The sequence below is a fragment of the Monopterus albus genome, unplaced genomic scaffold, assembly GCF_001952655.1.
Source record: "Monopterus albus unplaced genomic scaffold, M_albus_1.0 scaffold178.1, whole genome shotgun sequence".
Lineage (NCBI taxonomy): Eukaryota > Metazoa > Chordata > Actinopteri > Synbranchiformes > Synbranchidae > Monopterus > Monopterus albus.
Window position 1 is genome coordinate 89699 of NW_018128058.1, and position 25999 is coordinate 115697.

The following is a 25999-nucleotide window of genomic DNA, read 5'->3' on the forward strand; positions in this document are numbered from 1 at the left end:
TGTGAACAAGCTACACCGTAATGTGAAGCAAAATATACACTGCTTAGATTATTTTAAGATAACATTTTTAAATGCTTTTAGAAATATTTTGTGACCATTCTCAGACAGCAAGGAGACACAAGCAATTGTTCATGTTTGATGGGTTCACCAAGTTTCTTGGAGTGTTTCTTGTCATGTTTACTGGTCAGTGTAGTTAACCACACATTTTGTATGTAGATTTTCTGTGACAGTAGGTTTGCTTTTCATGCATGTGAGACACTACTGAATCGAAGATGTAGAGCATTTAAGGGGGGGGGGAATTAAAGCTTTCCACAGAAGGCGACCCTCCTCCTTTCTCTGGAGTATCCGCCAATGAAATTCCGCCTAAGTAATCTGTGCACCAATAGGAACACGCGTTCTTGGCTTGTTCGGTAACTAAGGACCGAGTATTATAGTTTTCCACAAAAGTGTACTGCCGCACGAGGACCTTCCTTAGCAACCGTGGATAAATATGAGTTACTACAGCATAAGGTAAAATAACACACAGTTATTGCACACTGTATTCGCATCTGTTGTCTTTGGCGAACTGTGGAATAAATGAGAAGCTGGCCGGTGTGGCTTTCCCTCACGGGAAAACTTAATGGTCGCCCACAACTTTTATAAAGGCAGCACTGCATATAGTAGAGGCAGAGCTGAAGCGGCTAATGTTAGCTTGTAACGGTAATAAGCTAGCTATAACATACCACAGCTGGCAGATAAACACGCATGACAGTTATTGTGTCTAATTGTATTATTTTTGCGATAAATGGTACTACTTGAACGCCAAGTGTAGCAAAAAAATCGCTTCAAAAATTTCTTCCAACATTAAACACAACTGGCTAACATTCTTAAACAGTGTTTAGCTTTTCTCGCTGATAAAAAATGTAGCATCTATCTTGTTCGAAAAGAGCAACGATTTAAAAACACAATGGATTTCAATGTAGTGTGCGAAGCCAGCCAATCGAACACTAAAACGCTGCATGTATGTGTTTAGTCACATTTCTGCGTGATGGCCAGAGAGTCTTGTTAACAAATAAAGGCATTTTGTATTTCGACGAGCGGTTTTCTCAGTTGCTTCATTCGATACAGTTTAGGTAAAACAAGTACACCCCACCTTCCTAAGTGTGTATGCAGGATGTGTAGACGGAATCCAACACTGTGCCTAGTCACAACGTATCAAATGATCTGCATCACACATGGTCGTGTCCACAGTCAAGCACTCAGACAAAGCTCTGACGAGGCTGAGCTTTAAATACAGTGCATGAGAAGCAAATGTTTATTGTGTCTGAGCACCTTTTTGTAGCCTGTCTATTATGTGCCAAAGCATTTCTGTAGTGCCAATATGCGTGTCCACCACCCAAATAAACACGTGGATATTTTTTTAAATTAAAATTTTATGTATTTGTTTATTTCGACATGTATTCTTCATTTGAAATTAATAGGGGGAAAACGTGTAGGAAAAGCTTGATAACCAGACTTAATACAGAGAATTCACCTCAGCATGCTGCACCATGTCCACTCTGCTGGTCATGTAAACAGATGTTTCATGTGTGTGCATGATGGAGGGTACAATACACAGTTTCACACAGGGGAGCAGAGCTCTCCTTTCATTTTGCAGGGACATATAATCACAGTAGCTTCCACCCTTTCCATGTAGAGTCTCTGTGCATTTGAATGTAGACAGGGGATGTTATTCACCACGGACACAATGCAAAATAATGTTTAGTACAGTTACTGTGATGTTGATAGAAAATGACTTGGTCGAGTTGCCATCCTGTTTATATCCCATCGCCCCCCCCCCAGTGATGTGCACTGCTCAGTAGGCTGAAGCAGTCTGTGTTCAAGTTCACTGATGGTTGAATCATGATTTGTAATGCTCAACTTTGAGCAATGGTTGAATAGGGAATTTCTGTTTTCTCTATCCTGTGTTCCCTTTTTATTCATGTCTCACAAATGTTACTATTCTAATTCTTAACTATTCTAACTAATTACTATTAGTATTATTGTTAATAATCAATTTAGCAGTGTGTCACAGCAGATGTTTTCCAAACCACAAGAGCCTCTTTAATATTTACTCCCTTTCTTTCTAATTGGCTTCTGCTGACTTGCTTGGCAATTAGCAGAGTGAAGCAGCAAAGACAGTTTTCATAACAGCATCGCAACTGTCATGTTGTAAAGACTTCTTACAGTGTAGTGTTGTAAGTGGGAGGCTGATGAAATTTTCTTGGCCTTTGTTGCAATGTAACATTGCCATGGCTCCTGGGTAGAGTGTCACACATAACCGAAATGAGAAATGGGACATATGTACTTAATCTGAAATATAATGTACAGAACTCCAGTGTTGGCCTACAATTTTCACCTGGAAATGTAATTTCTAACCATTTTCTAAGTTTTTATTGCTGACAACTGAACATGATATTTGAAACTAACATATTTATCAGAGTTTTACTGAATGTATCTGCACAGTTGAAACACAGTCGATTGACCAGGTTTTGGCTGAGCCTGCTAACTGTATAATTTATATTGCCCCCAGAAGGGATTTATATGATATTGAAATCAGAAAATTATCTAATTTTGAACTTTGTAACACCATCGTTATGAATCAATCCATTAAAAAAAATTCTCCACAAGGATGTTGGTTGACCTCTGCAGCTACAAGCATTGCTTTTGGTTAAGTTATGATTTGCTGTGGTTGTCCATTGGATTCCAAACACATATGGCCCATCTTGCCTGAGTAATCCATTATGTTTCTCATGCACTGAGAGACTGAAAAAACATATTCGTATGTGTAATGTCGATGAATGTTGTTGAAGGCATATCAATATATAAATTAGAAGCTTTATTTTCAGCTGTGCGCATGATGAATGAGTGTTGCAGCATGATGTTTACTCTTAGATGTTATGTTTGCTGTGATCACTGTCAAGTGGCTGCTTTTGTCATATAAGGATTCAAACTAAGCTGCTGTCTATGAAATGATCAGCAGCTTACATTTCTTTAAAGCTGCCTAAAATAAGTAAAGCATCACTGTAGGAGAGTCACAAGTGGAGTGTGTCCACTGGGGTCCCCAAGGGAAGTGGTAGGCTATTATTATCAACTCTTAGCTTATTTCCATCATTTGTTGTGAGCTCAATAATTACTCCCTCTGGTGAATGATTCCCGTGCTTATCATCAGTTGGCTTATATGCCACTTTGCCCCTGTCTCTCAGGGCAAACATACACAAACAAACTCTTAATTTTCTTTACGCTTTCCTTCTGTCAGTTTTGAAAATAGGCACAGAAAAACGATTAGGAGGCCCTGGCCTCCTAGCAACACACCATGTCTATTTGTAAAAAGAATTTTTTAGAAGAACCCTGGCCTATTTTAAAGTACACTAAATTCCCACTATTGCATAAAACTGAGGTGCTGGACAGAATGTGCATGTGTGGTTTGATGTAGCCAGTGCGCCCTATGAGTCAGAGGAAATGGGCTGCATCTGACTGCTAAGTCTCTCAGAAGGTTACTGGAAAGAATTCAGGGAGTAAAACACATATGAACATTGATGACAGCAAGTAGTCTAACTGATATTTTTAGAAGCATTTCCTTCCACTGCAATAGAATGACTTTATATCAAACTGAAACAGCCTCTAACAGCTCACCTTTTCATTCATCATGTTAGTCCTGTTTAAGTAACTTTGTAACTAAGTGCCTTTAGCAATCAAACATTGATCTGTTAAGGTAGATCTTTGCATATTGTTACCTGTCACATTCTTACCTATCCCTAGCTGAACCCCTGTGCGCTGCCTGAAGAGTGAAGTCATGGTAACAGCTCCAAGCCTCCTGACCTCAGTCTGCTATAGCACTGGTAGCTGTCACTCCCCTGGGTGGAACATAGCTACTCTTTCTCCGTGTCATAATAGCAGAGATCTTACAGCCTGCAGGGCTTACGGTTGGATAGAACCTCTGAGCCCCTGTGTAAATGAAGATTTTTGTGATAGTGTAGATAGGAGGGCCCTGGACTAACATTCCTGCAGCTGCATCCATGGACACTGTAAAGAATGGGGGATCTCAGCCTGTCTACAGTCGCTGGTCATACAGGTAGTTGCACACACATAATGTACAGCATGTTAATCCTAGTACTAGAGGATGCTGCTTGAGACAGCCATTCCTTTATTTACTCATCAAGACTTAACATTTGTTTGTTCAAGTAGGCACCTGTATCGATACATACACAGACAGACTAGGGCATTTTTGTTTTAGTTCTCCAACTTGTGGTGGTTTTTTATGTTTGAGAATTGCAGAGTGGCCTATGCCAGGATGGAGGTTAGCACTACTATAAAGTTTCTGCCAGTCACTGCTCTGTTCTTCTGGCTAGCTGAAAAGCTGACCTGCCATCAAAGATGTGCCTCTTGCTCATGTTTCTGCCACCATGCCTTTACTTATTCAGACCATCAGACTGTGAGCGTGTGTGCTGTAACCAGAGTTGGTGATTTGCAAGTTTGTCTCTCCAAGCAGGTCTTATTTTGTGTGTGCTGTTGGCTGCTTGATTGGAACTCTTGTGTAACTAAGTATGTCCTTACAATAGCCACCCAAATAACAACTTTAATGACTCTTGACTGCGTGTGTTTGAATGTGTCTTCTTAGGATTTTCTTGGTTAAGGCTTGGGGATGTCTAGATTTCATTCACATCTGCAGTAAATTTTTTTTTGATCAGCTGATTCCACATTACTTTTATCTAGGTGTTAAGTGTGGTCAGGAGTTAGCCTAGCCTAACACAACAGCTGCTAAATGTATTAGGGATGTTCACTCTTGTTTGAACAACCTCTACACAAACTGAAATATAAAAATGAGTATATATCAAAACCTGTGCTCCGTGACTGCACCTGATAACCCGTGCTGCTCAGAGGTACTGGACAGATGGATAAAGTTTCTGTCCTTTGTTCAGCTGCAAATACAGTGCCTTGCGAAAGTATTCGGCCCCCTTGAACTTTGCGACCTTTTGCCACATTTCAGGCTTCAAACATAAAGATATAAAACTGTAATTTTTTGTGAAGAATCAACAACAAGTGGGACACAATCATGAAGTGGAACGAAATTTATTGGATATTTCAAACGTTTTTAACAAATAAAAAACTGAAAAATTGGCCGTGCAAAATTATTCAGCCCCCTTAAGTTAATACTTTGTAGCGCCACCTTTTGCTGCGATTACAGCTGTAAGTCACTTGGGGTATGTCTCTATCAGTTTTGCACATCAAGAGACTGAAATTTTTGCCCATTCCGCCTTGCAAAACAGCTCGAGCTCAGTGAGGTTGGATAGAGAGCGTTTGTGAACAGCAGTTTTCAGTTCTTTCCACAGATTCACGATTGGATTCAGGTCTGGACTTTGACTTGGCCATTCTAACACCTGGATATGTTTATTTGTGAACCATTCCATTGTAGATTTTGCTTTATGTTTTGGATCATTGTCTTGTTGGAAGACAAATCTCCGTCCCAGTCTCAGGTCTTTTGCAGACTCCATCAGGTTTCCTTCCAGAATGGTCCTGTATTTGGCTCCATCCATCTTCCCATCAATTTGAACCATCTTCCCTGTCCAGTCTCAGAGGTCCGTTTAAAGCGCAGAGAGCATCATGAAGAACAAGGAACACACCAGGCAGGTCTGAGATACTGTTGTGGAGAAGTTTAAAGCCGGATTTGGATACAAAAAGATTTCCCAAGCTTTAAACATCCCAAGGAGCACTGTGCAAGCGATAATATTGAAATGGAAGGAGTATCAGACCCCTGCAAATCTACCAAGACCTGGCTGTCCCTCTAAACTTTCAGCTCATACAAGGAGAAGACTGATCAGAGATGCAGCCAAGAGGCCCATGATCACTCTGGATGAACTGCAGAGATCTACAGCTGAGGTGGGAGACTCTGTCCATAGGACAACAGTCAGTCGTATACTGCACAAATCTGGCCTTTATGGAAGAGTGGCAAGAAGAAAGCCATTTCTTAAAGATATCCATAAAAAGTGTCGTTTAAAGTTTGCCACAAGCCACCTGGGAGACACACCAAACATGTGGAAGAAGGTGCTCTGGTCAGATGAAACCAAAATCGAACTTTTTGGCAACAATGCAAAATGTTATGTTTGGCGTAAAAGCAACACAGCTCATCACCCTGAACACACTATCCCCACTGTCAAACATGGTGGTGGCAGCATCATGGTTTGGGCCTGCTTTTCTTCAGCAGGGACAGGGAAGATGGTTCAAATTGATGGGAAGATGGATGGAGCCAAATACAGGACCATTCTGGAAGGAAACCTGATGGAGTCTGCAAAAGACCTGAGACTGGGACGGAGATTTGTCTTCCAACAAGACAATGATCCAAAACATAAAGCAAAATCTACAATGGAATGGTTCACAAATAAACATATCCAGGTGTTAGAATGGCCAAGTCAAAGTCCAGACCTGAATCCAATCGAGAATCTGTGGAAAGAACTGAAAACTGCTGTTCACAAACGCTCTCTATCCAACCTCACTGAGCTCGAGCTGTTTTGCAAGGCGGAATGGGCAAAAATTTCAGTCTCTTGATGTGCAAAACTGATAGAGACATACCCCAAGTGACTTACAGCTGTAATCGCAGCAAAAGGTGGCGCTACAAAGTATTAACTTAAGGGGGCTGAATAATTTTGCATGCCCAATTTTTCAGTTTTTTATTTGTTAAAAACGTTTGAAATATCCAATAAATTTCGTTCCACTTCATGATTGTGTCCCACTTGTTGTTGATTCTTCACAAAAAATTACAGTTTTATATCTTTATGTTTGAAGCCTGAAATGTGGCAAAAGGTCGCAAAGTTCAAGGGGGCCGAATACTTTCGCAAGGCACTGTAAATGAGTCGGCTTCCTCAGTGTGGACATGCTCTTAATTTAATATAGAGATGATCAGTTTTAGACAAATATTTAGGTGAAAAAGAGACTGCCTGTCCTCAGTGGCAGATATCATGCTATTGCCTTTTTCATGGCTTTATTTTGGTATAATTTGTCTCATTCTAACCATCCTGTGAGCCTCAGGGAATTAAGCATTTAATCTTACCGGTCCTCATTTAATTCTTTATCTTCACTAAGTTAGAAGCTGAATTGCCTGTGGCAGAAATTAAGGTATGCACATTCAACTTTTAAATTCCTTTTGGAAGAGGCAGAGTGCAAGACTTTTAATTAAAATGAACAACAGACAAAATGGACCGCATACTGATAATATGATCACTCTGCTTAATTCCATTTTTAATAGCTTTGATATTCTCAGAAGAAAAGAATCAAATAGGCCTCTTTTGCACCCTGAATCATATTAGGGGTCTGAATAAATATTTTGATTTTGATGTGCAGCTCCAACATGCCTTGGCAGACCCTTTCCTCTGCGATTCTGCAAATCTTTACAGCACAGTGCTACGTCGTGCAGTTCCAGTGACACTCAAGAACTGGCTGCAGGTTTTTAATCAGTGCTGGTGTAAGTGCACTACTGACAGAGCTCAAATCTCCATGGTTACCTTAGTCTGACACACAAGAGAGGGACAACAGTGGCATTTTCTTGTCTTGTCACCCAAGCTGTGAGGGACTAATGAAACATTGATCACTCACAGCTGTGATGAGGCGCCCTGTAAGTGTGTGTGTGCATATACGCACGTTTTCCAAGCGTGCTTGAGGGTGTTCTCTTGACCCCCAGTAGACTGAAGTCAAAATGATAATACTCTGTAGGATGCTGTCTTTACTTTACATTGCACCTGCTCTACAGTTGCCCTCTGACTTCATTATCAGTTTGTTTGACTTTATTAGATGAGTCACTAAAAGTACAGTCTCTGCTAGTAGACAGATTGCAGTAGATTTCTTGTTATATTCAAGCTACAAATGAATCAGTCAAACCATATAGGATATGGAGTATTATTCATATCCCTTAGGTTCTTGGTAATTTCTGATCTTTTGCTAAACCTCTTTCATTGTTTTTTTTTTCACCTGCCTCATGCTTCTGCCTGCCTTGGTGCCAAATTGCCATTTTCCTTGAAGACCCTCCAGCTCTGCCAGCTTCTCCTCCAACTCAACACCAAGGTAGATAGTCACACCCCACAAACACATTCTCATGCACAAACCATTTTCTTTCACATTTGTCAGCTGAATTACATGGACATTGGTGGATTAAACTCCTGCTGCAGAATTTGAATTAAGGAGTATCATAGATTTAGAGAATGAGCAGCAGCTTTGGTGTATGTGTATGTGGCCTGCTGGTTTCACCAGTGTGTACATTACAGCTGCTATGAACTTTCACTATTGATTTATATGCTGAATATTTGCTTGATTAATAATGGTCTAGAAAATGTCAGACAACAATGAATAATGCTTGTTATAGTTTCTCAGAGTGACATAACTTTGACTGGGAAAACATGCTATTCTGTGTTGAAGCTGCCATAAAAATGTCCTGAAGCACAGTTTAATCACAATATTTAAACAAGCATTGCCTCAGGGGTAGCATAGTGCCATTACAGCAGGCTTAAAACATAAGGGAAACTCTGCGGTTGTACGGTAATGTAGCAGGTGTGTCTTCAGCCTTTAATCAGACTGTGCATTGTAGCATGGAAACAGCAATATTAATGGTACAACCCAGTGGGAAAACGTAAACATTTTAATCAGAGTTTTTTGCTGTACCTTGCTGTTTGTATTGGATATAATCACATTAGTTGGACACAAGCAGTGTGATTCTTCTTCAGCAGAAATAAACCCACACTCACTTCTTTCAGGTCTTGCTTTTCAGTTCACCTGCACAACTATGACTTATCTTGTTCCTGGCCTATTAAAACACTTATGTGCTTCTTGGTATGAGTTTCTGGAGCTCGACATTCAGTGACTGACTTTTAGAGGTGAGCTGTGATAAGAGTCAGCACTGGGACTGAAGTCCTTATGTGGTGTGTGTCATCACCTACACACCAGAGCTGTGGGAAGGACATATGAGTGACAAAGAAAGATAGAAATAAGGAGCGAAGATGAGCAGGTCAGGTATCTAATAGGCTGGGTGATTCAAAGACTTCTCATCCTATATCCTTATGCCTTCTCTGTAAACAACTGATTTCATCCCAGAAGACTGTGTGATATTTAGAGATTTACTCAACAGTGTGTGTGTTTGATTGAGACAGGAGTAGAGATACTATGACTCAGACTCTAATAATACAGACTCCTGCTGTCTCTGTCCTCACTGTAGCTATGCAACATGGGCCCAGCCCCTCAGATAGGTGTCCAGGGTAAATCCCCAGAGGACCCAGACTGCAAGATGGTCTCTTAGCTGGAGAATTTGTTCCCTTTATTTTTTAAACTTGTATTTCTTTTATAATCTGTCATTTTCAGGGAGTGGGTCATTCCAGTGTTTCAGACTCAAAAGGTCGCAGTTTGGCCTTTCGTCATTTGGTTTTGAGTTCTAGTCTAGTTTAGGGACTAGACATTTCTAATTTGTCTGACATAGTGTATTTACCCTTTTAAAACTGTCACTACTGTGACTAAAACCTTTTAATGTCTTAATTGGTCTGTTTCATAGAAGACTATACAGGATAAAGTCTTTATTGCCTTGTATTGATGTAGCAGCTGTGGTGTCCTCTGCTAGTTAATTAGAAAATCATATTCAGATGAGAGGCTTATATACAGGACTGTGTTTATTAATCTCTAACTCTTTATAATGTTTCTTCCTTACCCTGCAGTGGCATCGAAGATGACAGCAACAGTCTAATGCAGCAGAAGCTGGAAAAACAGGTAGGAAACTAAAATTCATTCACAACTAAACATCATGCTTTTTGACAATTCACTTTTGTTGTCTTTTGTTTCTTATCATTTTTCTAAGACTTTGGTGTCTATACTCTTTTGTCATTGGACTTACAAAGAACATCTGGTGTGGTACAGCTGTTATGTTGCAGCATTAAGCAGATTACACTTTGTAACTCTCACATAGATGATGTTTTAGGATGAGGGCTCATTTCTGTTGTATTGTTAAGCAAAGGATGGAAGAGATGGCTTTGTGTTCTGCTCTATTCTCACCAAGGGATGCCTACTGTTGGCAAGAGTAGCTTCAGCATCATGCAGCGGTGTGTGATTAATATTGTTTTTCACTTGCCCAGTCACTTGTAATTTTAATGCTTATTGACTCCTGAAGCTAAATTGTTTCCTTTTATCACCCGTTACCAGACATATCCCCTCTTCTGTCACACAGTTGTTCTCTTTTCATCCTCTCCTCCTGAGGCTCTATAAGGTGCTTTATCCCAAAGCTTGCTGTGGAGCTGCAGTGTAGCGCTTTGATTTAAGCTGGAAGCCAAACCCCTCTATCTCACACATTAGGCAAACAGAAACAGGAGGGTCAGATTTCTGAGTTCAAAGAGACAGGGGGATTTAGTACAGGACACCTGGCTTTATGTGTGTCTTTGTACGTGTGTGTGTGTGTCTTCCATGGTTCCACAGCGACTCAGTTGTGCAGCAAAAAACAGCCTATGTTTTTACATAACTCATGAGCACAAACAAACACACATGCACTTATGCCCAGAGGGGAATCAGATGCATGTTATGGAAACTATGAACAGCCAATAAACACTAAAAGCTACATCCACCTTTTCAACTGTATTTTTACTTAAAAGTGGTTTCTCACCCATTTCAGATCAAATGAAAACCATTCAGACAACAATTCCAAGAGCACTGGGACTGTGACCACTTGGTGTGCACCTCCCAGCTTTCCTCTGTTTCTCTCGCTCTCGCCTGCTGGAGCACTAATGAGAGCTGATTCAGTTAGCAATGGTGGCCGCACATACACACAAACATACACACACACACACACACTCTTGCGCTTCCTCTCTGACTGAGCAACAGACCCTTTTCTGCCAGGGGATCTCATAGTGCAGAGGAGGCTGTTGATTTACTGATACTCATACTCAGCTCCAGAAGGGTGAGAGAAGAGAGAGCTGAGCCCAGCAGGAGTGCTGCCATTTAAAGGAGAGCGTAGCTTCATTTGACCTCAGGACAAATGGGACCTTAAATGTTTATTTTCTATACAGAAACTTCAGGATGTCAATGGAATGGGTTGGTAATTTCTAATATTTCCTTAATATATTTTCAGTTTCTTGAGAGAAATAGCTTATATGAGTGCTACAGGTGTGTGGCGGTTTACTCAGTCCTACCAGCTCTCTTAATGAAAGAGGAAAGAGAAATCCAGCCACAATAGACACAAAGACTCAGTAGTCTCTGAGCAGATGGACAGCAGCCAACTTACCTAAACTTCTCTGTTTGTGTTGTACATGGCCTGATTTTTTCATCTCATGTACAGTAAGTCATATTATTGATATCAGATTGTTTGCAAAGACAAAAATCGTTGTACGCTATGTTAAAATTCTCTCCACCTTTCCCATGTTTTTGCTGATACAGGAAGGACTGTGAAAGCCTGAATGAAGTCACATCCTGGTCTGAAAATAACAAAATGGAATATACAATAGATTGTTTTAAAATAGCACCTAAAAGGGAAGGCAGCACAAAGTGTAGGTTAACGGTGCCAATAAAAATCAATCTTAAGAAGTCATTAAACCTTACACTGGTCTCATCTTCAGTTATTTCTGCTTCAGTTTCACTTAATTCATTCATCAGTTTCTTGGCAAAATGCAGAATAACTCAGATCACCCCAAGTGAATCTAGAAAATAACTTTTGATTCAAGAAAATTTCTAACATACAAGAAAAAACTGGAAGCTCAGCTTCAGACCATTTTTACAGGCACCATCAGTGTTCTTCTGTGTTTATCTCCCACCACCACTGGCAGTATTTCCACATCCATTTATTACATTAACAGTAATGATGCTCATTATGATAATTCTGTTTTCTGTCCATGTTTTTATTCATTTGTCACCTTTATTTCTAGCCATAAGACCAGCATGCACATCCTGGTCCTCTTAAAGCAGGGTCTTTTGAAATGATAACAAATCTAGGTCCAGACTATAAAGCACCCAGACTTATCATGAGCTTGCACATTAAAGAACATATATAGTCGGTAATTCTGTTGTTATTACTTAAAAATAATTTTGACTTATGTTCGTTGGCACATCCCTCAGGGGTCAATATACTCCCATCTTTTGTCAATATGTCTTTGCACCCCTTTAGAAATAGTTTTTATGGTGCTGGTGATGTAGAAATTTTGCATTAGTCTACTTTTTCACTCATAGCAGTGGTATTAGGTGTAGCTGTAGTGGTACAGAAGGCAGGGTGCAGTAAGAAAGATTTTTTTAGAAACATTTCATGAGTTCTAGCACAATGAGTTATGAAGGCGCTTTGGTCTGGTAAATATGAGACAAGGCCTCCTGGTCTCTTCCAGCTCACTGGGCAGCATCAGTAAGCAGGACTTGTTGTTCATTTGATGCACTAATTAATGCTCTTGCGTAATTCATCGGCTGCTTTGACCAAAGAGACTGGGTCTTTAGGGGGTACAACATGACCTGAACAACATGAATTAGAACATGAATTTTCTATCATTGCTGAAGCCTTGTCACAAAGTCGCTATAATAAAGTACCTAAAAACACCCACGGTGCCTCACATTCTTTACCACATGGTGTGGAATGTTAGCCATTCCTCATTATAAAATGCAATATGCAACAGTAACAGCAAATGAGACTCTCACAGCACCCATTATTTTGGCCTGTCGGTGAACCCATTCAGTGCGTGCAGAGGTATTTGGGTTTTGATATGATTGTTAGGTTTATTTATCCCCGTCTCTTTTGGCTTCACCTTTAAGGTTATTTAACTTCTATGTGAATCGTCCACTATTCACATTACCTGTGCTGTAACTTTGCACTGTGGCTGTTTAGCACTATACTCTGTTTAAATGAATAGGTTTCTAGTTTTTTTATACCTTGAAGGGGGTTTTCAAAGTTGCTGTTTCTCTTATGTAAAATGTTCATACATTGAGTTATTTTCTTCTGTAACTATGCTGCCAGACAGGCCTATATAGGATATAGCCCACCTTTCCTCCCACTGTAGGACCAGGTTTAGAGAAACTGACCCTTGAGATGACAGTGTTGGTCAGTAGATAGTCTGCCATCAGGGCATTTTGTTCCAGAGTAAAATATTACAAGAAATATTTGATGAATTTCTATGTATGGACATTCTTGGCACCCAAAGGATGAATGAATGAAAGTCAAAATTTCCATTTGTAAAATGATGGCAAGGTACATCTAAAAACAAATATCCATGGTCCTCGGCTGTACTATAACAATCATACTAATTGTGTTTTCACCTGTTTCTTACAAGGACTTCATCTTTAATGTTATCATCAGGGCTGTTTGAAATACCTACTGACAGGTGCAATTTGAAACTCATCATATATATACTAATGTAATTACCCTCAGCTCATAGAGGTGATGTTTTTCAGTGTGAATAACTGCTCTTAACCTCTTGTAACATTTGATAGAAGCCTGATTTATAAGCATGGAGTGTTTTTCTAGTCAGGCGCCTTGCTGTACATTTGTACAATGAGGTCCTATGCCAAATCTGTTTGCCTGTTTGGTCCACAGAGGGCGCTGCTGGAACAGAAACAGCGGAGGAAGCGGCAGGAACCTCTGATGGTTCAACCCAATACAGAGGCTCGGCCCCGGCGTCACAGGGCACGGCGTGCTGAGGAGGAGACTCCGCTGGTGGAACCGCAACTTTGTATCGTCAACGATGCCCTTGTGGATGGTAAGAGAAACACCTGTCACCTTCTGTTTTTTATGTTGCATCATTTCAAAGGATATTTTTGTTACGTCATGTAAAACTACTGTATGTGTGCATTTTCCCATAGTTTTTCATATTGCATTAAAAGTAGGCATGTATAAAATGAGGATATATTTTGTATATATTGTAGCATAGACAATACATGTAGTTAATGCTGCAAGCACGTCAGGATCAGAGCGCTCTCGCCTTCAGTGTGAGGTGTTTGGGTGCTTATTTGAGGTGGAGCTTATTGTATAGGCTAGTTAATGACAAGTCAAAGCAGAAGACCCACAGCATTCCTCCATTTGTACTGCACAAAGTGTGATGAGAAAGGGTTATGTACACATGCGTGTAAGTGGCCGATGTTTAGAAACGTCTGACACCAGTCATACTGTATATCAGGTACCTAACAGGATCTCTTTAAGGCTCTCACTCAGCACTGTCCCAGATAAGTCTTTAACTAGTTAGTCTAGCTTTTCAATAAATATGGTGACACAAATAATCAGTTTTATGTAATTAGCAAAACATGAAAGCATTAACAACTTGGGTTTCAACTGAGCAACTTTTTTTTTTACCTTGCTTGTAGGTATTGATGGTCCAGCAGCCTTCTTGGGCTCTGAAGCTCCTGATCCTGGAATGAAAATCCAAATCCAGTCGGTGAGCCAGCCCCAGACCCAGTCTCAGTTCCAGTCTCAGCCACAATCCCCTGCTAGTGAGGAGCCTGATAGAGATGGAGACACGGAGACTCTGCTGGAGGCCAAGACTGATATTCATGAACTGCTGCAGAAACAAGGTGAGTCCTGGCAGAGCTCAGCACCTGGGCTTTAACCGAGGTCTGGAATATATGAGACAGACACTGAAATAGATAAACTGCCATCATGATGAGTGCAGTTAGTATTAATCTGCATTGTGTTAATGTTAAAGTTATTTAAACCTCTCTCCATTAGCAGTTATTGTTAAACCCAGTCACACTTTTTTACATCCTTAAAATGTGAAGCACTCTCCTGCTGCAATAGGATACAGACAGGGGTGTGATTGATGGTGATGCAATGAGAAATGGGTCATTTAATAAGAGACCAAGGCACTGTTCACACTATAGCGCTCACCTGTGGCATCATAATAGCTACTGCCACCTACACTCGCCGGCCAGCTGGCAAGGATTTGTAAAGTTCATGGAAGATGTCTTAAAATGTTGCCCAGACTACGTATGTGCCTTATTAATCTACTTTAGTTTCCCTGCTGTAAAAATTGTTCAATTTCATTTAAGCCAAGAAAAAGGTTGAACAGTTTTACAAGTGTCACAGAAATGGTTGTAGAAAGCCACACCTGAGCCACAAGCTGCTGCTCTAGTGTGACGTGATGCTGCAGTAGCGAATGTCATTGTCCCTTTCAATAATGTAAGGCCTCGTTGTTAATGTCAGCCCAGTTTAGCATGGGAATATGTCCTCAGGAGTTCCAGTAGGTATTTTTGGCTTCCTGTCATTGCATATTACCCCAAACCCCGAGTAAATGGAGGAAATTGAAATTTTGAGGTATATTCATATTTGATCTGCTCATTCAGTCAAATTAAATATTGTTGAACTGCTGTGTGGTAATTATTATGTCTTTTTTGGTTTTATTTAGTAGGTTGTTGGTTAGCCCATCATGAGTCCTCTGACATTTCCAGATGGCTGATTTCATAAGCCACCGGCTCACACAGCATTATTTGGTGTTTTAATTGGAGCCCCGGAGTCACTGTTAGAGGGACTTAACCGTGTGCAATCTGTATTTCATGTACTTGCTATCAGGGACAGCTGCATATCCAGGATTTATCTCTTGTAAATGCTCAGTATAAATACAGTGGTTGGCTATGCTGTCTGTTGCATTATTCATCCTGTTCAATATGACATAGAATAATGCTCTGCCATCTCTACATCATTCTAAATTGATGTCAGAGACATTTGAGGTGAACTCTAAAATATTGTGTGTGTGTGTGTGTGAGAAGAAGCATTTATTATTTACGGTATTTACTGGATAACAGTAATCAGACCAAATTTTGCAACATACTCCATAATTTTATACCAACCACATTATTATGATGTACGTCATCACTGGTCAGCCGTTTAATCATAGTTAAAAATGTTCTGGCAGTGCATCTTAAAAAACTGCTAAGTTGTGGAAAATACCATTTCCCCTGCCACACAGTGGACTGCTGTTGCCTTCTGACAGCACATTAAACTGGACTATAGCTGCAGCCAAGAGTTGTGTCCTAATTGATAAAGAAGTCTTGAGCAGTCCAGACTGGCTGCAGTTGGCTAGGCCCATTTTACATCTGCATGACTTCATGGAGCTGCCTCTGTGCAAGTACACAGATGCAAGGCAGCCTCATCTCTTGCCATTAATATCATCCTTGCAGAAACTGACTAATAAAAATATCCACTGGCAGTGACAGTAAGGGCTTCAGTTGAGGCCACTAGCCAAATGTGAACTATTACTATGAGTGCTGAGCGCAGCTTAACTGAATTGTCATATTATTCTGTTTGATAGAAGGCAGTCTGGAGATAGCTCAGATTCACAAGTTTTCTCTCTTCTCTTTCTTCTTTTGCTGATAAAAGGATTGTGATCAGTTTCCCCCTTGTAAAATAAAATACTCAGCTGTAAATTTCTGAGAAATATAAAAGTACTATGTCACTTATGAAACATGTTATATCTAAAAGATTATAGATTTTTAAAAAACTGTAAAATACACCTTAAAACTAAAGAAGTGTATGAAAAAAATAAAAAGATTCTTTTGTAGTTATGGAATTACAGTACACAGTACAGTACTGTTCTCTGTGTGAATTTGCTTTCTAGCAGGGAAATAATGGAGAATTTCATTTTTGTCACTCTCTGTGACTTTTGCCTCCTCTCTCTCACTAGGTCTGTCTGGCAGTATGAACTTCGATGAAGCTAGCGAGCATGAGGATGATATGGAGGAAGAACGGACACATTCCCAATCCCCTCACACAGACAGCACCAGACCTGCCTCTGCTGCCAGTGGCAAAGACGGTCCGGTAAGTAGCCCAGTAAGTTTGCTCACCAAGAAGCCGCCTAACACTGCATGCTGTAATCTTGGCCCCAACTAAATTACTAAATAGCCTGTAGAAAAATCTCTTATCTATACAAACACTCCTGTGTTTTCCTTCTACCCAGGAGGCTGTAACACCAGCATCACCTGCAGCAGAGAGCTCACTAATTGATGTTGCCAATCTAGAGGAGTTTGTCCTGCGTCCAGCTCCACGTGGTGTCACAGTTAAATGTCGAATCACCCGGGATAAGAAGGGTATGGACCGTGGCCTCTACCCCACCTACTTCATGCACATGGAGAGAGAGGATGGGAAGAGGGTGAGTGTGGGCCACGGGTCTTAAGTTACTGTAAGGATTTGTGACAGTGTTCTTGTTTGGAGCGTGAGTTTGAGATATATATGAAAACAATGGAAGGGGTGTTTCAGACTTTTTTTATACTTAAAAGGGAAATCTCTGTCTTTTCAGGTCTTTCTGCTGGCAGGAAGGAAGAGAAAGAAGAGTAAGACGTCCAACTACCTTATTTCAGTGGATGCCACTGATCTGTCACGAGAGGGCGAGAGCTTCATCGGTAAACTGAGGTAAAATCACGCTAAAGTGTCTTGTGTTGATAGCATACCTTAAAGCTGCATTAACTAAGTCAAAAGAAACTCAAGCACTGTGTCCCCTCCTCTTCTCCATCCACGCCTCTTTGCCCCTCCTGCCCTGGCTATGAAACTACGTCACATGTGGTCACAACAGCTGGAGACAGTTGTAGCAGTTGAGTAGCGCAGCAGTAAAAATCGGCTCCAAAACAAATGTGTACAGAATATAGAGCCCATAGAGCCCGCAGTTTTTGGTGACATTGCAGTGACACAATGTCAAATAAAGAGGTTTGCTTTTTAGCAATTTATAACCTCGGATCAGAGGGGTCGTGGAAGAAGTGCAATGCAGATTTTAACAACACTGGCCACAGAGGGAAACAAATAAACACAGGGCCTGAAGATAGCAGAGTAGGGCGGGTGATACAGATGGAAGAAAACACTTCTAGACAAATTTTTACTTGATTTATCAAAATATGTGCTAAATCTTAGTTAATGTAGTTTTATGGTACATCTAACATACTGTAATCTGCCTTAAATCTTCCTGAAAATGTTGATGGGATCACTGCATTTTGTTCTGATTGCATGAAACAAATTACATGACCTACAGGTCTGTGACACATAGCTGCATTAGTCAGTCACACACACAGTGCTTTTGCTACTGCCACTCCACATCAAAATGCTGCCAGAAGTTTAAACATGTGAAATGGTGTGAACACTTCATCTCTGGTGTATTGTCACAGGTCCAACCTCATGGGCACCAAATTCACAGTGTACAACAACGGCACCAATCCCTGCAAAAACCCTGGTGCTTTACTGGAAGAGACCAACACGCGACAGGAACTGGCTGCCATCTGCTATGTGAGCGAAAGACAAAGACAAGAGATGTGTTCAGTGAGTCCTCTGAACATTGATTTTACTAAGTGAAACTGTCACACGCTCTCTTGACAGGAAACCAACGTGCTGGGATTCAAAGGGCCACGTAAAATGACCGTAATCATCCCGGGCATGAACATGAACTTTGAAAGAGTCCCTGTGAGACCTCAAAATGTGAGTCTGGTGGTTGTCTAATGTCATCAGTCTAATTTTGTTTATCAGTGTATTTTCAACTTGACTACACAGTTGTACAAGCCCACTGTATTGCCATTTATGATGGTTTCATAATAACCTATTTGTATGACAGGAGCAGGAGAGCCTCCTCAGCAGGTGGCAGAATCACTCAGTGGACAGCCTAATAGAGTTGCACAACAAGGCCCCGGTGTGGAATGATGACACCCAGTCCTATGTGCTGAACTTCCACGGCCGCGTCACTCAAGCTTCAGTCAAGAACTTTCAAATAGTTCATGATAATGACCGTAAGTATTTTCTTCTCTCGTCACGTCTTCTTCAGGGTTGAAATCATTTTACCATTAAGGAGGAAACTACATAAAATATACTCCTATTAATGTATTATTCAATTACTGAACAGTATGACCCAGTATGACTGTTTCCCCTCACTCTAGCTGACTACATTGTCATGCAGTTCGGCAGAGTGGCTGAAGACGTCTTCACCCTAGACTACAATTATCCCATGTGTGCTCTTCAGGCCTTTGCCATTGGTCTGTCAAGCTTTGACAGCAAGTTGGCCTGTGAATGAACCTTGTTTTACAGCCACACCATCATCTTTCCTCTGTATTCTCAAATATTTTTGAAGTCAATGGCAACACTGTTTAAATCATAAGGAATCAATTCATACAGGCGAAAAAAAAACTAACTATGCCCTCCCCTCTGACTGGCGTCAGTTTTTTTCCATGCTATTTTGCAGGGACCTTTTCACTACTGTACTGCATAGTAAATATGTATATACACAGTACACATGTAAACAAATTAAAAGAAAAAAATGCAGAAGCAAAACACACGGCTGTAATTTGTGCTGGAGACAGGTGCTACTGTTAGACACCTGGTGCAAAATGAACTGACATTACACTTATGACCCTGTGTGAAAATATGTGATTTGTGTATTAATCCTGTATTTTATGTTGCCTTCAAGTTTCGTTTCATTAAGTGTTTGTGGCCGCACTAATGTTAACGTGAGCTGAGATGTTAGTCTGCAAAGCATAAACCATCCATTGAATTGGATAACATGGCCTCACCTCTGGCGCCACCTGCTGACCAAACCTTAGTTTTGTTTTTTTTGTTTTTTTTAGTAAGAATTGAGAGTAAGGAAGTTCTTATCAAGTCCAACATTTTCTTCTCTGGTATGTAAAAAACATTACAGTCTCACCGTTGGTGTGACTACACAATTCTAATCTTGTTTACATCTGCGAAATGTAAATGTGGCTTGATCTGCCATCTACTTATAACAGTTTGACATCGTTTTTGGCCTTGTCATTTATTACCATATTGTCATCCCTTTTTTATTCTTGTGTGGACGGTGCATTATTATTCAGAACAGACCAAACTTATGGTCTTTTTGTTTTTTTTGTAAATGTAATTTTAATCTTGTGATTATGATTTTTCTTTTTTTTGTCTTAGTAAGTTGGATTATTGAAAACAAATGCAGACTTGCACAATTTAAAAGATAAATACTGTATATAAAAGTGTAATGCCTTCTTAGTTGACTTATTCTTGCAGTCTTTAAACATCATAAAGTACTAAATATCATTTCAAGATAAATTTTAAAACTGGGCAGAACTCGTGCATTGATTAACAGAGCTGTTATGTCCATGTCTACATAAATATACATGCCCAAGATGTCAACTTAACGTTTTCAAATGGAAACTGCAAGACATCTTTTGTATCTACTTTGAACACACAAGATTCAAGTGACACTGAGCTGAGATGAAGCTGGAGGCTTTTTTTGTATAAACCACATCTTGTCTGTCTCCAAGCCTCAAAATCTAACTCCTTCTTGAATTATAAGGGAAATTTAAGGAAAATCAGTAAGTGACAGTAGACCTTAAAGTTCTCCACCATCATTTCTCATGTTTGCTCCAGTTTGTGTACTGCACATCTGTGAAGGATGTGAAAACAGAACTGGACTTATCAGTACAGTGCTCATTTTTAACTTTGACTGCTTCAGAGCCAAACATAAAATAATTTGGGAGTGACAGTTAATACAGTTTCACCTGGATCCCTTAAAGGAATAGTTCAAGGATAGTTGTGTTTGCTGTCTGAGTAACTGATGTGACAGCCTGTTGCATCAGTTGCACTGCTCTTTACATGCAAACTCAAACATCTGGAATTACTGTTGTTCTTTGAAAATTACTGTGCCAGCAGTTTAATGTCATTTTGTACTCAAACTGCAAAGAAAGTGTGAAATGTCTTAAACAGAATAGATTTATAGTAGATATTTTGAAATAATTATGCTTTTACTACATGAGACTTTGGTGAAATGCATTCCAGTCTGATATTTGAAAAACGTGCAACCATGTGGCTATAAACAAATGATAATGGAGGATGTTAATATACCGAGATCAGTGTATTCAGTTCAGAGTTTTTCATAAACATGACATTTCAATTTGATCAGAACAGCTTTGAAAGAAAAACAAATGTACTTATTTTCATCAAATAAAAAAAACACAATAAAGACATTTTAAAACATGTGCTTCACATTTGGGAACACATTTTACATCTTCACTCTGCTTAAATCTTTGCTGTTTTCAATTAGAACTTAATTGGACATAATCTGCATGTTCATCATTTTATATAAGTAAACAGTGTCGGGTTCAGTCTTGGGGGGAGGACCCAAATGCAGACAAAAACTAATTTTCAGTTAGTAAGGTTTTAATATAAGTAACACAAAGCTAAAAATGACAAACACAAGACCTCCACATGACCAAAAGCAACACAACAACATCAAAAGAAAACCAAATATATAACTCAGCAACCCTATCAGGGACCAATAAAATGAAATTGTAAACAAGTAATAAGACCAATTAAACTCAAGAGAAAGTTTACCACAACCATGAACTGAATGTGAAAAGCAAGAAAGTCAACGTTCAATGTCCATAATTGAGGCACAATGGAAGAGTCCAAAAAATTTACAGGAGGCAAACAAAACAGGAGAAAACCACAATGAAGCAGGAAGAACAGGAACAAAGCAGGGTGTGGAACACAGATGAAATGGCAACTAACTGAGAGCAGTGAGGAGAATATATAGACTGAGACTTGGAGCCAGTGAGCAACAGGTAAAGGCAACACTCGTTAATCCAAGGCTGGAGTAAAGCTAAGGCAGGTGAGATGACATGGATAGAAAAATGCTTTCAAAATAAAAGTACAGAACAGGAAGTACTTCCAAACCATGACAAACAGAACATTTGCTGCAGCTGTAGGTTTATACATTAGATGGCATTTCATTTTACAACGTTTATTGCTAGCCAATGTCAATGTCAATGTGCGAGCCTACTCTCTTTTTCATCAAATATCACTCTCCCTGAGTAGCTCTTTATACTTGATCAGGTCGATGGGTAGCACTGACAGCTATCAAAAACTACAATCATGGTGGATTCATGTATGCTGTCCATAGAGAATCATGGTGGATTCATGTATGCTGTCCACACAGGTATCATAGAGGCAGTACTGCTTCACCTTGGACTAGAGCAGTGTAGTTGTTTTTTTCAATGTTTACCTTCCCCACCAGGTCTTTAGCCGTGAACATATGCCAAATATAATTTGGCCCCACCTTGGATGAGAACATGTTGGAGGAAGTGGCAGTGGCGGTGATGTACGAGTCAAAACTGTGGCACCCTCCGTTGACGCCCGGCATACGAGGGTCAAAGTTATCCTTAGATTTGGACTTGTACTTGGTGTACTGCTCCTGCGTGTAAGCTTTGGGCCTGTCATGACACTAGACACAACCATTCACATTCACACCTAAGGGCAATGTAGTGTCACAAGCTGGTCGCAAATCCGCCTAACCTGCACATTTGGTCTGCGGGAGGGAGCTGGAGCTCCCGTAGGAAACCCGGGCAGACACAGGGAGACCATGCAGACTCCAGACAGAAAGGCCTGTCAGTACTGTGATTTCTTCCTGCGAGGTGACACTACTATCCACTGCACCATCATGCCACCCCACTTTACCTGGCTTGTACGAATTTTATATAATTTTCCCTATGACACTGTTTTCACGTTATCACATACTTGACAGTAATAGGATTCACACCATAAAAAAATATATCGTTTCATTTTTGGACAAACATGTAGGTCTATGGATCAGATCTGCAGGTTGCAGAAAACCAAGAGAAGTCGTGATAATTGCAGTTTGTTTATTTGTAAATTTCCACCCTCAAATTTCAGTAACATTAGTATTTTCACATAAAGCATATTTAGGGTTTAGTTATAAACTTGATTTTATAAAAGAGACCAGCATTCAGAGGTTGACATGCAAAGGCACAATCATTTTTCAAACTTGAATCCACAATATTCCAGATTTCTTTTGCATTTTTCTCCAGGTTACAGTACAACAAAATATGTAGTAGGCTTAGGCTACAAGGCAAAGTTTATGCTGCCACATTCTGTTTTACATTAACAACTCAGACAATTGCAAGAGAAATAGTGAGACATTCTATAGTGATTTAAAGTGCAGAGATCACATGTATTGTAAATGAACAGACATTGTAATTTGAATTGAAAAAAGTTGGAGGACATTACACTGAACCAGGAGAGGAAAACAGATAAAGAGCAATATGATTTCTATTCTGAGCACTCTTAAAAAAAGCTCAACATCTTGTTGTGCTAAAAAAAACTGTTGCGATGTTGAAATGTTTTTTCAACAAAACCCAGCAGCCTTCACAGAAACATCCAGTGGTTCAACAATCAAAGGACACTGCTGACATCCCACCCAGAAGTATGGAAAGACTTTCTCAGAAATTGTGTGCTTGAAGGTGTAGATGTGCGTGTTGTCATACGGGTCATAGAAAGACACCTTGCCCTTGTCACAGTCCAGCTGCACTCTGATTCTTTGCGGGTTCCTCTTCAAGTTAAGTCGAGTTAAAGGAGAGGTACCTGCAAAGTACATTTTGTGGTAGAAGTACACACACAGGTAGCCGTTCATCAGCACTGAAGACACTTTCTCTTTCCTCTGGACAGATTCCTTGGCCACCCCGACGACCCATGCTGTATTATCTCCCACACTGACATCCCAGGTGTGCTTGCCTGAGGTGAAGCTCTCGCAGGCCAGTACACTGGTGTCTGGGTCGAACCTTTCCGGGTTATCAGGCAGCCTCTGCTTCTCATCGCTGTCACAGACGCTGGTGAGGTCGTCTGACAGGACGAGCCACGGGGCAGCAGTGTTGGGGTCCAGAGTCACTGGGGCTGAAGAACACACGGCAGATTGTCAGCTGCTCATTCAGCATCACAACCTTTCCTCTACATCAGGAATCCATGGAGCAAGTGAAACCGAAACTCAAGCCTCACTATGACTCTAAAACTCAGAGAATGTACTCACTGTATTTGATGATTTTATGCATCTTCTCCCACACATGGAACGTCAGGGAGCCCAGATGTTTGGCCACATCTATAAGAGCTCCTGGAGGCATAGCTGGATCTTCAACTGGAGAGTTAGCTCTGCAAAGAAAACTGCTGTTGATGTCTCTTGTTACGAAACAAAAATTATATTATATATATATATACGTATTTTGCTACCTTGCCAGTGTCCTCTTGCATTTCTAAGAAAAAAAAATACAAGCAAATTTACAAATATTTCTGAAGAACGCTTTTTATGCAAGTATCCATGCAGTTATTCATTTCTCAACAAACTTACATGAAGGATGGAGATGGTATCTAAAGCCATCTCCTCCTCCAACACACTGATGGATGCAGACACAGATGTTACTTTTCTTTCCATTTCTTCAATCTTCTGCCTCATCTCTCGACTCTTCTGCTCCTCCTCCTGTCTCAGCGCCTCCATCCTGGCTTCCTCTTCGGCCTGAAGGAAGCTGCGAAGCTTTTCAAATTCCTCATGGGTCCGCCTTTCCACAAATCGAGCCTGGACCTGAAATGAAACTTGCGTAAGTATGGCTTTGGAAAGGTGAGTGCTTTTTATTTTTTAGAAAGGTCGCCAAAATCAGCACTGTACCTCAATGTGTGCCACAGTTTTCTCATAGTTTGTCTTCACTTTGTTAAAAGCGTCCCTCTTTTTTTGCAGTGAGCTGAGGGCTGACTTCATTTTCTCCTGAGCAGATTGAGAGAAAATTCATCTGAAGGCCAGATTAACTTGAACCTGGAAATATCCTTGAACATATCAGCTATTCAGGGAACTTAAAGCAACAACCCCAAGGAGAAGCATATCATTATTCCACCTTAGTTCTACATTTTGTCATGTATTTACCTTCACGTCCACAATGGCCTCGCTGACAGGGCAGCACTCATGCTGTTTGTGCTTCCTTGAGGTGTGGCAAACAACACAGATGGGCTCCTTGTCCGACAGGCAAAAGAGCTTAAGCTTCTCTCCATGATAGCGACACATGTCTTCTGGTTCACAGTAGAGGTTCTCCTCTGTCTCCCCCGGGTCCTCACTGTCCTGGAGGTAAGCCTCACACAGGTTCTTCAGGGAGAGACTGGGTACGGGATCATCGGCACTTTGGCTTCTGCACAGAGGACAGTCACGGCTTTGTCTCTGCTGAGTCCAGTATTGCTGCAGACAGGGTCCACAGAAGCTGTGGCTGCATTTGAGAACCACTGGGTCCCTGAAGATGTCGCAGCATATGGGACAGGAGAGGTCCGCCTCTGGGAGCGAGAGCCTACGTGCCATTGTCACACTTAGCTCCTGTTGAACTCTGAAAACGAAAGTAGGGCAAAGGCGTAGGCGCTGATGAAACACAGGAAGGGCCCTTATTTATACCCACTATCAACTGCAGTGTAGTCTATTTCTATAACACATCAGTGCAAACTGAATAGCTATAGTCGTCCATGAAAGGTTAGAGCCAAACATACCTGACAAACAGTCCAGTGAGAGAAATACGTGCCGAACTGTGAGCACTTCCTGCTTCACCCAAAGGAGGCGGAGTTTCAAAGTCAGAACAGCTACATTAACCCTTAACTAACCCTAACGTCTTCATCTTTTTTTATCTTGTGAAATACTGCTTGCATTCACCCCTTCTAAATATCATTCACTAGAATGAAGTTAGAAAATAAAAATTCCTCAGTTGAACTGCATGAGGAGTCCCAAGTGCTGCTTCAGTTTTAAATATCCACAAGCCAGAAAGGTTGGGAACCACTGACTTAGATTAGATTCCACATTCAACATTCAGTGAAGGCAACAACTCTATTCAGAAAATGCATCACATTATCCTCTAGAGTCCTGAGCTTTGGTTTCATATGCATTTTAATTTTTCCTATCTATTTGGGATTATTGGGACATGATAAGTATAAAATCCAAGTATGGTCTTTGAACAGGAAGTCGTTTTTGAGAAAAATGATGTCCTCATATGGGGACATTGGGTTTATTTTAATGCGTAATACAATAAAATTACTGGTGTTTGAGACAGAACAAAACTATGCCAGAACATGGCTGTGCACACAATATTTGCAACACATTACAGAATAAATCTATGCCAGAACATAGCTGTGCAAAAACAAAATTTGCTAACAATATTTGCAACACATCGCAGTACAAAACTATGCCAGAAAATGGCTGTGCACATATTTGCATCACATTACAGAATAAAACTATAC

At 40.5% G+C, this 25999-nt stretch overlaps 2 protein-coding genes across 5 annotated transcripts; one reads left to right on the forward strand and one right to left on the reverse strand.

The window, feature by feature from the left end:
- The first annotated feature begins 75 nt into the window (after positions 1–75).
- Positions 76–19837, forward strand: tulp3 (TUB like protein 3). Of its 3 annotated transcripts, XM_020616756.1 has the most exons (13): positions 76–510; positions 3994–4093; positions 8032–8073; positions 9708–9759; positions 13544–13706; positions 14308–14514; positions 16620–16765; positions 16893–17084; positions 17232–17344; positions 18088–18205; positions 18296–18394; positions 18528–18699; positions 18847–19837. In XM_020616756.1, the coding sequence occupies exons 2-13, from the start codon at positions 4038–4040 to the stop codon at positions 18978–18980; spliced, it is 1494 nt and encodes a 497-aa protein (XP_020472412.1). In that variant the 5' UTR covers positions 76–510; positions 3994–4037; the 3' UTR covers positions 18981–19837. The 3 variants fall into 3 exon arrangements, with proteins under 3 accessions (XP_020472412.1, XP_020472414.1, XP_020472413.1); XM_020616758.1 differs by lacking the exon at positions 3994–4093 and having other exon boundaries at positions 18847–19834; XM_020616757.1 differs by lacking the exon at positions 76–510 and having other exon boundaries at positions 16620–16753; positions 18847–19833.
- Positions 19838–22554: 2717 nt separating this feature from the next.
- On the reverse strand, positions 22555–25363 carry trim35-14 (tripartite motif containing 35-14). Of its 2 annotated transcripts, XM_020616809.1 has the most exons (7): positions 25259–25363; positions 24654–25101; positions 24402–24497; positions 24087–24317; positions 23969–23991; positions 23772–23890; positions 22555–23638 (listed from the first exon to the last, which is right to left on the reverse strand). In XM_020616809.1, the coding sequence occupies exons 2-7, from the start codon at positions 25074–25076 to the stop codon at positions 23094–23096; spliced, it is 1437 nt and encodes a 478-aa protein (XP_020472465.1). In that variant the 5' UTR covers positions 25077–25101; positions 25259–25363; the 3' UTR covers positions 22555–23093. The 2 variants fall into 2 exon arrangements, with proteins under 2 accessions (XP_020472465.1, XP_020472464.1); XM_020616808.1 differs by lacking the exon at positions 25259–25363 and having other exon boundaries at positions 24654–25252.
- Positions 25364–25999: the final 636 nt, after the last annotated feature.

Coding starts and splice junctions, on each gene's coding strand:
- tulp3 (XM_020616756.1), top strand. CDS start 4,038: ATGGACACTGTAAAGAATGGGGGATCTCAGCCTGTCTACAGTCGCTGG. Junction 4,094..8,031: donor TACAGTCGCTGGTCATACAG/GTAGTTGCACAC, acceptor TTTTCCTTGAAG/ACCCTCCAGCTCTGCCAGCT. Junction 18,206..18,295: donor AACTGGCTGCCATCTGCTAT/GTGAGCGAAAGA, acceptor CTCTCTTGACAG/GAAACCAACGTGCTGGGATT.
- trim35-14 (XM_020616809.1), bottom strand. CDS start 25,076: ATGGCACGTAGGCTCTCGCTCCCAGAGGCGGACCTCTCCTGTCCCATA. Junction 24,318..24,401: donor AAACTGTGGCACACATTGAG/GTACAGTGCTGA, acceptor GTTTCATTTCAG/GTCCAGGCTCGATTTGTGGA. Junction 23,992..24,086: donor ATACCATCTCCATCCTTCAT/GTAAGTTTGTTG, acceptor TTTTTTTCTTAG/AAATGCAAGAGGACACTGGC.